The sequence below is a fragment of the Hakea prostrata genome, chromosome 1, assembly GCF_041222555.1.
Source record: "Hakea prostrata isolate BN-2017 chromosome 1, UWA_Hpros_2, whole genome shotgun sequence".
NCBI lineage: Eukaryota > Viridiplantae > Streptophyta > Magnoliopsida > Proteales > Proteaceae > Hakea > Hakea prostrata.
The window spans coordinates 48,493,208-48,507,240 of NC_142600.1; the positions used below are offsets into that span (position 1 = coordinate 48,493,208).

A 14,033-nucleotide genomic window follows, 5' to 3' on the forward strand; every position below is an offset into this window, starting at 1 on the left:
TCCCATCTTGGCTTGCAGTTTTAATTGTGAAACAAGAGATTTGACTCTGCTCTCAACCTCTACCAGGCCAGAAGTAAAGTTGTGATATCATGCATTCATATAAAAATTAAGAATGAGTACAGACTGATTATCAAAATCTAAATATTATTAATTGTTCTCATGCATGGCATCCTTCCTTACAATGGAAATGTTTTTTGTGTGGGTTTCTTTTACCATTGTTGTATTCCTTGCAACAATAGCAGCTCTATTGACTGAATCATCACAACCAGAAGTGAAGGCTTTACTCGATTGGAAGGCCAGTGGTTACAACTTTCCTGACTCTTGGAGTGCAAATGATACTGGCCCATGCACTAGCTGGCACGGGATAACTTGTAATGCAGGAAGAAGAGTTACAGTGCTAGACTTATCAAGTTACTTCACTGTAAGTGCAAAGCTCAATAAATTGAATTTCTCCTCTTTTCAATATCTAAAGTACCTGTATTTTAGTTTGAAAGGAATTTGGGGAACCATCCCGGGCAACATTGGTATGCTTTCCGAACTCAATGAGCTCTCCCTCTCAAGTAATAGGATCAATGGGTCAATACCTCCAGAGATGGGAAATCTCAAAAATCTCACTAAGTTAGACCTCTCACACAGTAGCATCAGTGGCCTGATACCTCAGAAGATGGGAAACCTCAAAAATCTGAGACGATTGGACCTCTCAGCCAATGAGATCAATGGAAAAATACTTCCAGAGATAGGAAACCTCAATAGTCTCGAATGGTTGGACCTCTCTGCCAATAAGATCAATGGCTCAATACCACCGGAGATAGGTAACCTCGAAAATCTCAGATGGTTGCCCCTCTCTACCAATAAGATCATTGGAAAAATACCTCCAGAGATAGGAAAACTCAAAAATCTCGAATGGTTGGACCTCTCTTCCAATAAGATTAACGGAAAAATACCTCTAGAGATAGGATACCTCAAAAATCTCAAATGTTTGGACCTCTTTGACAATAAGATCAATAGCTTGATACCTCCAGAGATTGGAAATCTCATAAATCTCAATCGGTTGGACCTCTCTGCCAATAAGATCAATGGCTCAATACCTCCAGAGATAGGAAATCTCATAAATCTCAATCGGTTGGACCTCTCTGCCAATAAGATCAATGGCTCAATACCTCCAGAGATAGGAAATCTCATAAATCTCAATCGGTTGGACCTCTCTGCCAATAAGATCAATGGATCAATACCTCAAAAGATAGGAAAACTCAAACATCTCACTCAGTTAGACCTCTCTGGAAATTGGATCGATGGCTCAATACCTCCGGAGATTGGAAACCACAAAAATCTCAAATGGTTAAACCTCTCTGGAAATTGGATCCATGGCTCAATACCACCGGAGATCGGTAACCTCAGAACTCTCAGTTGGTTGAACCTCTCTGCCAATAAGATCAATGGCTCAATACCTCAACAAATAGGAGACATCCAAAGTCTCACACAGTTGGACCTAAGAGATAACAAGCTTTCTGGTTCGATACCTATACAAATTGGAAATTTGACAAATCTAGATATTCTAGACCTAAGTAACAATAAGTTTTCTGGTTTGATCCCTATCGAAATTGGTGATTTGGCTTTGGTGCAGTTACTTAATCTCTCGTGCAACAAATTGAGTGGTCAGATACCTGAAGAAATAGTTGAAGTTGGTGTTAATTTCTATCTATCGGATACTGATATTGATTTATCCAACAATGATTTGGAGGGTCCTATTCCGGATGACATAGCTTGGAAGATTCCACCAAACTCATGGAAGAATAATAAAGGTTTGTGTAGTCACTACTGGAGTCTCCCATGTAAAACCAGTCAGAAAACGCTTGAAGTCTTTGGTCAGAGAAAAAAAGAGAAGAAACTAGTCAAGATCTCCATTATTACATCTTTTTCTGGCATCATGCTTGTTGCATTTGTAATTGTTGTCCTCCGTTTCATCATCAGCCAAAGGTCAATAATTTCCATCACTGATACAACAAGAACACAACAAAATGGAGATATATTTTCCATATGGAACTATGATGGAACAATTGCATATAGTGATATCATGGAAGCAACTGAAGAATTTGATATCAAATATTGCATTGGCACCGGAGGTTATGGGAGTGTTTACATAGCACTGCTACCTACAAAGAAAGTAGTTGCTGTGAAAAAACTACATTGCCTAGAAGCTGAAGTGAAAGCTCATGAGGAGAGCTTTGCTAATGAAATATACACATTAACAAGAATAAGGCATCGGAATATTGTGAAGCTTTATGGGTTTTGTTGTCATCCAAGGTGTAACTTTTTAGTTTATGAATACATAGAAAGGGGAAGCTTAGCTTATATTCTTGGAAATAAAGCAGAAGTTGTAGACTTGGATTGGAAAAAACGTGTGAATGTCATCAAAGGGGTTGCCTATGCTTTATCTTACATGCATCATGATTGCGCACCGCCACTAATTCATCGGGACATATCTAGCAACAATATCTTGTTGGATGCAGATTTCGAAGCTCATGTTGCAGACTTTGGAACTTCTAGATTTCTAGATCCTGGTTCATCCAACCGCACTATACTTGCAGGCACATATGGATATATTGCTCCAGGTAAGTTACCAAATATTCCTCCTTTTTCCATACTTAAGATTCTTAGAAGGTTGATAGTGTTTTAATTATTCAATAATTTTCACCCCAAAAGTTCAAGAGTAAATTAGATATTACCTTTATAATAGAATTAAGTGCACCTCCCTTGCATTTCTAAAATTACCAATCCCATCCCTACTTTAGAAGCAACATTACTCTTAACTTTTACTAAAGTAAAACATTGCAATTAACCTCTTTCGTCAATATTTTAAAACTAGTGAAGTGATGTTTATGTGATTGTAAAGTCACTTGTTATATGTCCAAGTAATGTTCTTGAAATCCAATTATTTAACAAATAAACCTACATAGAAATGAAGTTTAGTTTGATAGAATTTCTGGACAAAAAAATCATTTGGGCTATTAGGAAACAGATTTGTCAAGTTGAGGTATACACAATGGCTTATGCCTTAAAATCTTGTGTATGAGTTGAATTAATAATATGATTGTTTCTATATGATCATATGAAAATTCTAAATTTGTATTCCATTTTTCCCTCCCCCTTTCAGAGCTTGCTTTTACAATGGTTATAACGGAGAAGTGTGATGTTTATAGCTTTGGGGTATTGACATTGGAGACAATTATAGGAAAGCATCCAAGAGAACTTATCTCTTCATTGCCGTTGCTAAACACAAAAGACCTTGTACTCAAGGATGTATTAGACCCACGTCTCCCACCACCGACACAATTGGTAGCAGAAGACCTGAAGGTGTTGATGATGCTTGGAATTGCATGCTTGCACAACAATCCAAAATCTCGTCCAACCATGCAATTTGTGTCTCTTAAACTAGCAAGTCTTACAAACCGTGATTGCAACCCTCCTACACGAGTTCATCATGGAAATTAGGCACCTTGCAATATGTTCAAATCCATAAAGACTTATGGAAGTGGATTGTAGATGGCTAAGGTGTTTTCTTGGCTGAATCTAAGTATTGTTAGTTTGTTTCTTCAATTGAACTTTGTCTTTGTATTGATATATGGGACCTTAAAAAAAAAAAAAAAAAAAAAAAAAAGGAAGGAGAAAGAAAGAAAGGTGCAGATGGTTGTATTCGGTATTCTATGTTATTACTTTATGCATATTGTGTCTTGTATTGGAAAAAGAATAAAAAACACCCATGGAACTTGATTTTTAGAATGTCAATGGTTTCCTGATTTTGAGCCTTAAGTTTCTGATTTAGAGTACAAATGATTACATAGGAATGAATTGGGATTTTTACCAATTCACGACAATTCAAGGAGGGTAGTTGTTGAGACAATATAGGTATGCTTAATTGGGGACCAACTAAAAGTAAGAAAGATTGACTAAATTTAGCTTGGTGAAAGTAAAAGAAGAAGAGTGCCTAAATTGACTATTCAAGATATTATACAAAATTATATGCATTTGATGGGGCTTGATTCTATTAAAATGATAAATATAGTTTTTCCAAAATCAAGGTTCCACATTTTACAACCGTTATTGGGGATGTTGCTTTGGTTACAACTTTGACTTCCTTCTCTACCTCTTGTCCTTTCAATTTACTTTTACTCTTTTCTACTTCATTATTATTCTTTTTTTTTATTTTTCTTTTTCCCCTCCAGATCTATGTAGCCAATGCAATTTAGCTCACAATATAAACTTCACACCGATGCTCAAAAAAATTATATACTAGTACGGAAATCTTAATTCTCATCCAACTATACAATAAATGTCTAGGGAATAGGAAGTACTAGGAATGTCAATTGCAACTACTCTACACCAATTCCTTGTGGCAATTAGGGACCTCGAAATGAAGTCGTATAAATAAAGTTTCATGGAATCATAGATTGATGTGATATTTTCATAAAATATCGTACTTCGTACATGAACCCCCTTACAATTTGCCCAAGATCACAAATAACTCTTTTTTTTTTTGGGTACATGAACAGGGTCAAAAGCCCAGAAAAGAGCAAAACCAAAACAAAAACTAACATCCAATGCCCGAAATTTATGCCTGAAGCATACCTCTCTCAGTTTTTGGAGGGGATCTTGAAGATACACCAATTGTTATTGTTGCTGCACAATCCTGTTCGTCCCTTCAGCCGGTTCAACCTGCAATAATGAGCTCGACCGTGGAGGTCGAGTTTTCACCTCCGACGATCTAGTTAGGAATCCAACTAAGGAAGACAAGAAAGTAATGAACAATAAAAATTTACCAAATGAACCTACATAGATGAAGTTTAGTTTTTCTGTGTTACTGGACAAAAAAATTCCTTTTTGGACTGTTAGTAACAACTTTGTGAAGTTTAAGATACACAATGGCTTATGCCTTAAACCTTGCATATGACTTTAGTTAATAATTTGTTTATTTTTATGTAGTTATATAAAGAATTGAAATTTGTTTTTCAGTTCTCCCTCCCCCTTACAAGCTTGCTTTTACAATGGTTATAATAGAGCAGTGCAATGTTTATAGCTTTGGAGTATTGATATTGGAGATAATTATGAGAAAGCATCAAAGTGAACTCGTCTTCATTACCATTGCTAAGCACAAAAGATATTATACTAACGGATGTATTAGACCCACGTCACCCACCACCAACACAAGTGGCAATGCAAGACCTAAATATGTTAATGATGATTGGAATTATATGCTTGCACAAGGACCCAAAATCTTGTCCAACCATGCAGTTCGTATCTCTTTAACCAACAAGTATAACAAATCATATTTGCAACCCTTCTACACAAATTCATCATGAAAATTAGACACCTCAAAATAAAAGGTGTTCCCTTGCTGTGCTTGAAGTATTGTAAGTTTGTTTCTTCAATTGAACTCTCATCTTTGTAATCATATGTTCGACCATTAAAAAACAAAACTATATGCATATCATATCTTAAATTGAAAAACCATGAAACCTGTTCTTTAGAATGGACAGTGGTTAAGTGTTTAGAGAGTTGAATATAAGTCTTTTTTCTTGACCAAGAAAAGAAAAGGATGGGCAATGGCTACTTTCCGGAATTTTGAGCCTTATGTTTCTGTCTTAGGAACTTCTAAATTTCAAAATCCTGATTCATCCAACCATACCATATTTGCAGGCACATAAGCATATTTTGCTCCAGTAAGTTTCAATTTTTTTTTTTTTTTAATTCTTTTGTGATCTTAAGAAGGCTGTTAATGTTTGAACCATTTAATTATCAACTTACCCCAATAATTCAATTTCTTACCACATGAACTTAGGATGCTAGAATTAATTGGTTTGATAATTGCTACCTGAACCCAAGAGAGATAGATCATGAATGACTACATTAGACACAAATCAAAAGCCACACCAAATCAGGACAACACCGGGACAGTTTTTGAAGCATTATAGGCATATTCAACATGACCTTCTAATGCACCAATAAAAGAAGATGAGGTACGAACATATATATATATATATATATATATATATATATATATATATATATATATATATATATATATATATATATATATATATATATATATATATATATATATATGCATGTGATGCGGTTGATCCTAGTTAGACGATATATATACCACTAGGGTTGAAGAACCCATGACCTCTTCACTAAGAGTTAGTAGTCACTACCAATTAAGCCAATCCTTTGTGATATCTACATCTCCTCCAATCTTAGTTGGAAATTGGTCATTTGGGTCAGCTGGCGTTTACTTAAATCTTTCACAGAACAAACTAAGTGATACAATACCTGCACAATTAGGGAAACTTCATTTTACTTCAATAGTTTTTTAATTGTCCTAAACTGATTGGCTCCGGATGAAATAGCTAGGAAGATTCACCAGATTCATGCAAGAATAATAAAGGTTTGTGCAGTAATAATTGGTGTCTTCCATGTAAAATAAGTGAGGAAAAGCTTAAAGTCAAGATCTCATTATTATTTTTATTTATTTATTTATTTATTTTTTGCATCACGCTGGTTGATTTTATAATTATTATGGTCCGGTTTGTCTTCCTCCGAAAATGTCAAAAAAATTCTGTCGATGATACGACACAACGAAATGGGGACATATTTTCTATATCAAACTATGATGGAAGAACAACATATAATGACATCACGGAAACTATAGAAGAATTTGACACATAAGAATAAAACGTGCATGTTAGTTTGTTTCTTTCACTGAACTCTCGTCTTTGTGATCATATATCAAACCATTAAAGAAAAAAAAAACCTTTATGCATATCGTATGAAAAACCATGGAATTAATTGTTTAGAACAGATCGTGGCTCATAGATTTTAAACCTTATGTTTCTATCTTGGGAACTTCTTGATTTCAAAATATGGATTCATCAAACCATACCATATTCATAAGAATATTTTCCTTTTGGTAGGTAGGTTTCAAATTTTTTTTTCTTGGCGATCTTAAGTGGATAATGTTCGAACCATTTAATTCTTAATTTACACCAATAATTTAATTATTTACCACACGAACTTTGGAGGTTAAAAATAATTAGTTGGGTAATTTTCATTTGACCCCCTGAGATTTGGTTCAGTCACTTTTAGTTCAGTTTAAGTTTTCTTTTGCATATGGCTCTCTTGTGGTTTCAATAAATGATTAAATAAAGACAAGCTTAATAGAAACGTTAGTTTCATCATTTTTGTGACAAAAATACCCTTTTTTCAATGTATTGTTTTAGTTTTTTTTCTTTTTAATAAGTTTCATTCTTGGGATAATTATTGTTGCCCCATTGTATTTTCATTTTATTATTCATTTATTCCTTGTACTTTTTAAAATTGTTAATCCAACCTTTTAACTTTGTCTACAATTACTAATGTTCCCTACCGTTAAGCTCCGTTAGTTTACTGATGATGTGGCATCTATATATTTTTTTCAAAATCCCAAAAATAACCCTGCAATTATCTTTTTACTTATTTACTCTTTTATCAAATTATAATACTACCCTTAATTAACTATGGGGGAAAAAATAACTTTAAATTAATCTTTAAAAAAAAAAAAAAAAGGAAATCATCAAATAAATGAAATATGTGATTTTTCTTCTCTAAAAAGAAATCACCAAATAAAGGAAAGATATAATTAAATAAAACTTAAAATAGAAACTAAAATATAAAGAAATATCAAATTTAATTCAAAGTTAGAAATTAAAAATCACCTAGTTTATGCTAACCATTATGCATGTTACCAAATTTCCTATCAATTAGCATCTTATATGTTAATTTGTATGTAAAAGTTCCATCGTTGTGATTATAAAAAATTCAAGTGGAATGTGAGAATTTCAACAACCATAAGTATGTAGTCCCACCATATCCAAAATTAATTCTAAAATATAAGATTTTTGTTATAAATAATATCTATTATGGATGTCCATTACCCCAAAGAGATTGTACTTCCAATTGAAGATCTCAATTACCTCAGGATGCAATATTGGTGAAGATCACAACCATCTCATTACACAATATTGGCAGTCAATATTTCCATTCTATGCACCTTCTATCTTAGGCGGCAATCTATCTTTCCATATCAAGAATATCTTATTGTGTGCAAGAATCATATATTGTATTTCCATATCAGAGTAGATGCTCATTCTACTATAAATATGTAATGCACTCAACTGAATGAATTAGTTCTGATTGAACTCATCTTGTCTTTCTTCTTTGTATCTAATATATTTTCTCTTTATTTTATAAAACGTTATCAGCACGATTATGCTCGAAGAACGAATCAGCTCGAAGTATTGCGTTTTGAAAAGAAAGACAGCAGACTATGTATCATTATGTTTTCTATTCCAAAGTGAAAAGAATGATCGACCTCCTCGCGCGTTTTTGTAAACAACGGAGTTTACCTTGTCCATCTTGAAATGTAAGTGCATCATGATAAAAAGGTATGTATTTTATTGAATCTAAGAATCAATCAAATAATAAGATATTATGTTGCTTTAACGATTGTGGTTTTATTTATTGTATATAGTGGTTGCTAGCTTTGCACCACAAATATTGTTAAATGCACATGAAGTTGCAAGATTTGAAATTGTAAATGAATACAGTTTTACAGATGCATATGAAGTTGCAAGATTTGAAACTATAAATAAGTACAGTTCTGCAGATGCACTTGAAGTTGCAAGATTTGAAACTGTAAATAAATACAGTTCTGCAGATGCACATGAAGTTGCAAGATTTGAAACTGTAAATGAATACAGTTCTGCAGATGCACATGAAGTTGCAAGATTTGAAACTGTAAATAAATACAGTTCTGTAGTTTTTGAAATTAATTCTCTTTTGAAATTATAAGGAGAAAATATTATTCATGAAAATATCCCAAAGAAATTTTCAAGTTTCAGATTTGTTGTTACAATAGTAATATTGTAAAAGGAGTTTTAAGAAATACTCTGAATGATATCATGCCTATTTGTGGCTGAGTAAAATAATGGACTATTAATGAAAAGTCATGAAGCTCATCTTATTAGTTTTACTCCATTCCCTGAAGTGAATGCAGCAATTTATAATATGCCTGAAAGAAGGCAAAATTAAAATTATGATCATGACTGTAGAAGAGGATGAGGCAAAAGACGGAATAATTACCGTCATTATTATGGAAGTAAATAAGAGAATAATAAGGATTCTCAATATAACAATTCAAGAAATGAAGATAATATTTTTTACCGATTTGGTATGAAAGCTATTAGACATGTATCTATCATACTCCACAATATTTAATTAAGCTTTGTCAAGCCTTAATTAAAGAAATAAAAATAATGTGGAGATAAATTAGATTTTCCAAAATCATGATACTTGAGCAATTTTTGCCTACAAAAGGAATGATTTTGATGGCCTCACATGTACTACATATCTAGATGCTACAAACTTCTTTGAAGATAATAGTTGAAGATTTGATTATGTAATTCTTTTCTCTTCAAATCTCATCTCATATGTTAGTTTATCTTAAATTTAATCTTTTTCTTCTATAAATTTTTTTTTATTGACTTTCTATATATCTTTTAATATATTTTGTTTCATTTTGATGAAGAATGTGAATATTCTCTTATATACTGTGACGCATATTATACTGAGAGAAAAATATACATATTTCTCTTATTTGATGATACGGAAGCCAATGTTCATATAAAATCGGTAGTACAACATTGATTGGAAGCTCCGGAAGAGCTAATCTATTATTATCTGGGAGATAAAATTGGTTATAAATAATTCATTATTTTGTAGTAAGTCTCAAAGAAACTTATTAAGTTTCAAAGCTATTTGCCAAAATTATTATCAGATTGAGACTACAAATAATGGTATAAGTAAATATCTATACAAAATTATTAGATATTTCCCCCAATTTGTACTACACGAATATCGCATGGTTGAAACACATGCTTGGGTAAATCAAATGAACATTGATTCCAATAATTTTATTATTTGGCATGACCGGTTGGACCATACCGGATCAAGTATGATGCGAAAAATTATTGAAAATTCAATTGTCATCCATTGAAGAACTAGAAGATTATTCAATTAAGTGAATTTTCTTGTATTGTTTGTTCTCAAGAAATATTTATTATTAAATATTCACTAGCTAAAGTTGAGATTGAACATTCTACGTTTTTGAAACGTATAGAGGGTGAAATGAATGGGCCCATTCACCCATCATGTGGACCATTCAGATAATATATGATTTTAATATATGCATCTATAAAGTGGTCACATGTATGTTCATTATGAACTCGCAATTTGGTGTTTGCGAGATTGTTTGCTCAAATAATGAGATTAAGAGCATAATTTATGAATTATAAGATAAAGACAGTTTGTCTTGATAATGCTGGTGAATTTACATATCAGGCTTTAGATTATTGTATAACAACTGAGATCACAGTTGAATAGCCTGTTACTCATGTTTATATCCAAAATGGTTTGGTAAATTATTTATTAATTGTCTCCAATTAATTGCTAAACCATTGTTTATGAGAACAAAGCATCATTTGTACGCATCAGGCCAAAAGGTTGTCATAAATTCTCCCTATTACAATTGGCTTATGGTCAGAAGCCAAATATTTCTCATCTTAAATTTTTGGATGTGCGGCTTACGTTCCAATTGCTTCACCACAGCGCACAAAGATGAGTCCCAAAATAAAGTTGGGAATATATGTTGGATATAAATCTCCTTATATAATTCAATATATTGCTAAGGATAGGAGATTTATTTAATGCAATACTTGCTGAGTATTATTTTGATGAATTAGTTTTTCCAACATGAGGGGGAGAGAATAAACAGTTGGAAAAAGAGATTGATTGTATGCATTATCATTATCTCATTAGATCCTCAAGATCGAGCACCGTGAACTTGAAGTTCAAAGGATAATGCAATAAATATTATAAATCAACTGCCAGATTTGTCGACTGTGCTAAGAGTTACTAAATCTCATATTCCAGCTGTAAATGCTCCAATTAGAATTGATGTCCCAGTAGGACAATCTATCAGTGCAAATGAAATTAAACCACGTTTAAAACGTGGAAGATCAATCGGTTCCAAGGATAAAATGCTAGAAAAGGAAAGGAGCAAATGATCAAGATGGTCATAATATGGAGACAATTGATTATGAAAATCCTGAAGACATAACTTTCTATAAAACCCCAGAAGAGGTTCAGGTACCTAAAAATAATGAAGAAATCTCGATTAGTTATGTCATTGCAGGAAAAGGATGGAACCGAAAAGATAAAGTTGTCGACAACATTTTTGCATATTATGTTATTGTTGAAATAATACATCAAGACGAGGATCTTGAATATAAATTTGTTGATGAATATAAATCAAGAAATGATTGGCCAAAATGTAGAGATGCAATTCAAGCAGAATTGAATTCGCTTGAAAATTAAAGTTTTTGGACCTGTAATCCAACATCTGAAGGTATAAAGCCAGTGGGGTACAATTGAGTTTTCTGCGAAAAATGAAATGAGAAAAATAATGAAATCGTGATATATAAAGTATGAATTATGGCACAAGAATTTTCGCAGATACCTGGCATTGATTACATGGAAACATGTTCTCTTGTGGTGGATGCAATCACCTTCAGATATCTTATTAATCTGGCAGTATATGAAAATTTTGACATGCGTCTAATGGATATTATTACAGCCTATGGCTCACTCGAGTGTGAAATATATATGAAAATCCCTGAAGGATTCAAAATGACTGAAGCATATAAAAATTCCTAGGAAGTTTGTTCAATAAGGCTTCAAAGATTATCAAGGCATATATGCATGCAGTCTTCTACTAGAAGAAGGAATTTCAACAATATTATATGAAGATTATGCTGCATGCAAAGCTCAATTGAAGGGATGATACATCAAAGAAGATAGAACGAAGCATATTTCACCGAAATTCTTCTTCACTCTTGATCTTCAATGAAATGGTGAAATATATGTTCATTGAATTCTTTCAAGTGATAACTTGACAGGTTTATTTATTGAGGCGTTGCCTACTTCAAATGTTGAGAAGTTGGTATATGATAATGGAATGTACGTATTCAAAGATACTCAATGATGTTATCATCAGGGGGAGTAAAATACGTGCTGCACTCTTTTTCCCTTAACCAAGGTTTTGTCCCACTGGGTTTTCCTGGTAAGGTTTTTAATGAGGCAGCTACCAATACGTATTATTTAGATATGTATACTCTTTTTCCTTCACTAAGATTTTTTTCCCACAGGGTTTTTCTTAGTAAGGTTTTAACGAGGTACATTATCTATTGATGGACATCCAAGGGGGAGTGTTATAAATAATATTTATTATGGATGTCCATTACCCCAAAGAGATTGTACTTCCAATTGAAGATCTCAATTACCTCAGGATGCAATATTGGTGAAGATCACAACCATCTCATTACACAATATTGGCAGTCAATATTTCCATTCTATGCACCTTCTATCTTAGGCGGCAATCTATCTTTCCATATCAAGAATATCTTATTGTGTGCAAGAATCATATATTGTATTTCCATATCAGAGTAGATGCTCATTCTACTATAAATATGTAATGCACTCAACTGAATGAATTAGTTCTGATTGAACTCATCTTGTCTTTCTTCTTTGTATCTAATATATTTTCTCTTTATTTTATAACAATTTTAAGGATATAATTGACATTTAATATAGTTTCTATAATGAGAGTAATGCCATATTTTTTACTTCTTAATTTTAATGAAGGGTAAAATAGACATTCCATATTTAATGTTAACAGCCACTTAACATATTTAGAAGTGAGGGGGCAATAGTAATTTCATAAAGGAGGTTTGATTAGTAATAAAACTAAAGTATAAGGGGGCAATAGTAATTATCCCTTCTTTCTTTTATTCAATCTACCAAATCAAAATTCAATTAAAAAAAAAATATTTACCAAAATATGCAAGTTGTAGCTTTGAAGCAGAGGGTGGTGGGGCTTCTCTTATTCAACAAAAAAAAGAAGCCCCACCACACCCTCTGCAACATCTCAAAACGAAGGCAAAAGGCCAACAATCTACTTCAAGAACCTCAGAGATTGAAAAAAGAGGAAAATTGATGGTGTTTAGGGTTTATTAATCATTAGATTTCTCTATTTGGAATCTAAAATGGTAGTGTTATTGGTATTAGCTTACAAATATAAGCTTAAAGAGAAAAGAACGAAACCCTAAAAAAAGACGGTGAAGTAGAAGGGAGAGAGAAAGACTGTTCAAGATTGTTTTGCTATGACGATGATGGTGAGTTCGGCAAGTGGGCCCTTAGCGATGTTGAACTAGCCACACCCAATGTTGAAGCTCCATGCTCTCTCCAATCTCAACACATTCGTCGATTACTTATGGCCGGAGATTTCCACTAGCTTTCCCATCATGTATGCTCTGATTTCCTTGACTTTCTTAATATATGCTTGAGTTTGGCTCGTTCTAGATCTCCTCGTGGCTGGAAAATTAGGTTTTTCCCCCAATCTCAATTCTGTTGAAAGTATAATTGGGCATTGGTTAATTGCCCTTGTTACTTTCTCTCGGGCATTTCGGTATTGAGGAATAGAACGAAAGGTCAAAGAATGTTAGTGATTTTGCTAGAATGGAAACGACTTCGTTGGGCTTTTTTGAGGGTTTTTCAGGAATTTACGGACTACAATTTTATTTATTTATTTCTATCTGGCTAATTGAGAATTTTGCAATACTGTTGTTCAAAATTTGAAGTTTCTATTGATCTTGCTAGGAATCTGATCTTGAAATCTCAATAATGATCTCAACCTCAATCATTTCTTTTTCTTTTTTTTTTGGTAAACTGACTTTTAATTAGAAAAGTAACTCCTACCATTTTTTCGGATGCAAGAAGACTGGGCCTTCACTTCTCTGTTTTTAGTGCTGCTCCTCCACAAGAAATTTTTTGGTGTCCTCCTGCTGTAGGTTGGGTTAAACTAAATATTGATGGGTCTTCTT

At 33.0% G+C, this 14,033-nt stretch overlaps 1 protein-coding gene across 1 annotated transcript; it reads left to right on the forward strand.

The window, feature by feature from the left end:
- The first annotated feature begins 163 nt into the window (after positions 1-163).
- Positions 164-3,621, forward strand: LOC149029070 (uncharacterized). Its single transcript, XM_089149825.1, has 2 exons — positions 164-2,612; positions 3,155-3,621. The coding sequence occupies exons 1-2, from the start codon at positions 164-166 to the stop codon at positions 3,490-3,492; spliced, it is 2,787 nt and encodes a 928-aa protein (XP_089005951.1). The 3' UTR covers positions 3,493-3,621.
- The last annotated feature ends 10,412 nt before the right edge of the window (positions 3,622-14,033 follow it).

Excerpts from the sequence above, each read along its gene's own strand:
- LOC149029070 (XM_089149825.1), top strand. The coding sequence starts at position 164 with ATGGCATCCTTCCTTACAATGGAAATGTTTTTTGTGTGGGTTTCTTTT. Across the intron at positions 2,613-3,154 it reads ATATGGATATATTGCTCCAG|AGCTTGCTTTTACAATGGTT; the intron begins GTAAGTTACCAA and ends TCCCCCTTTCAG.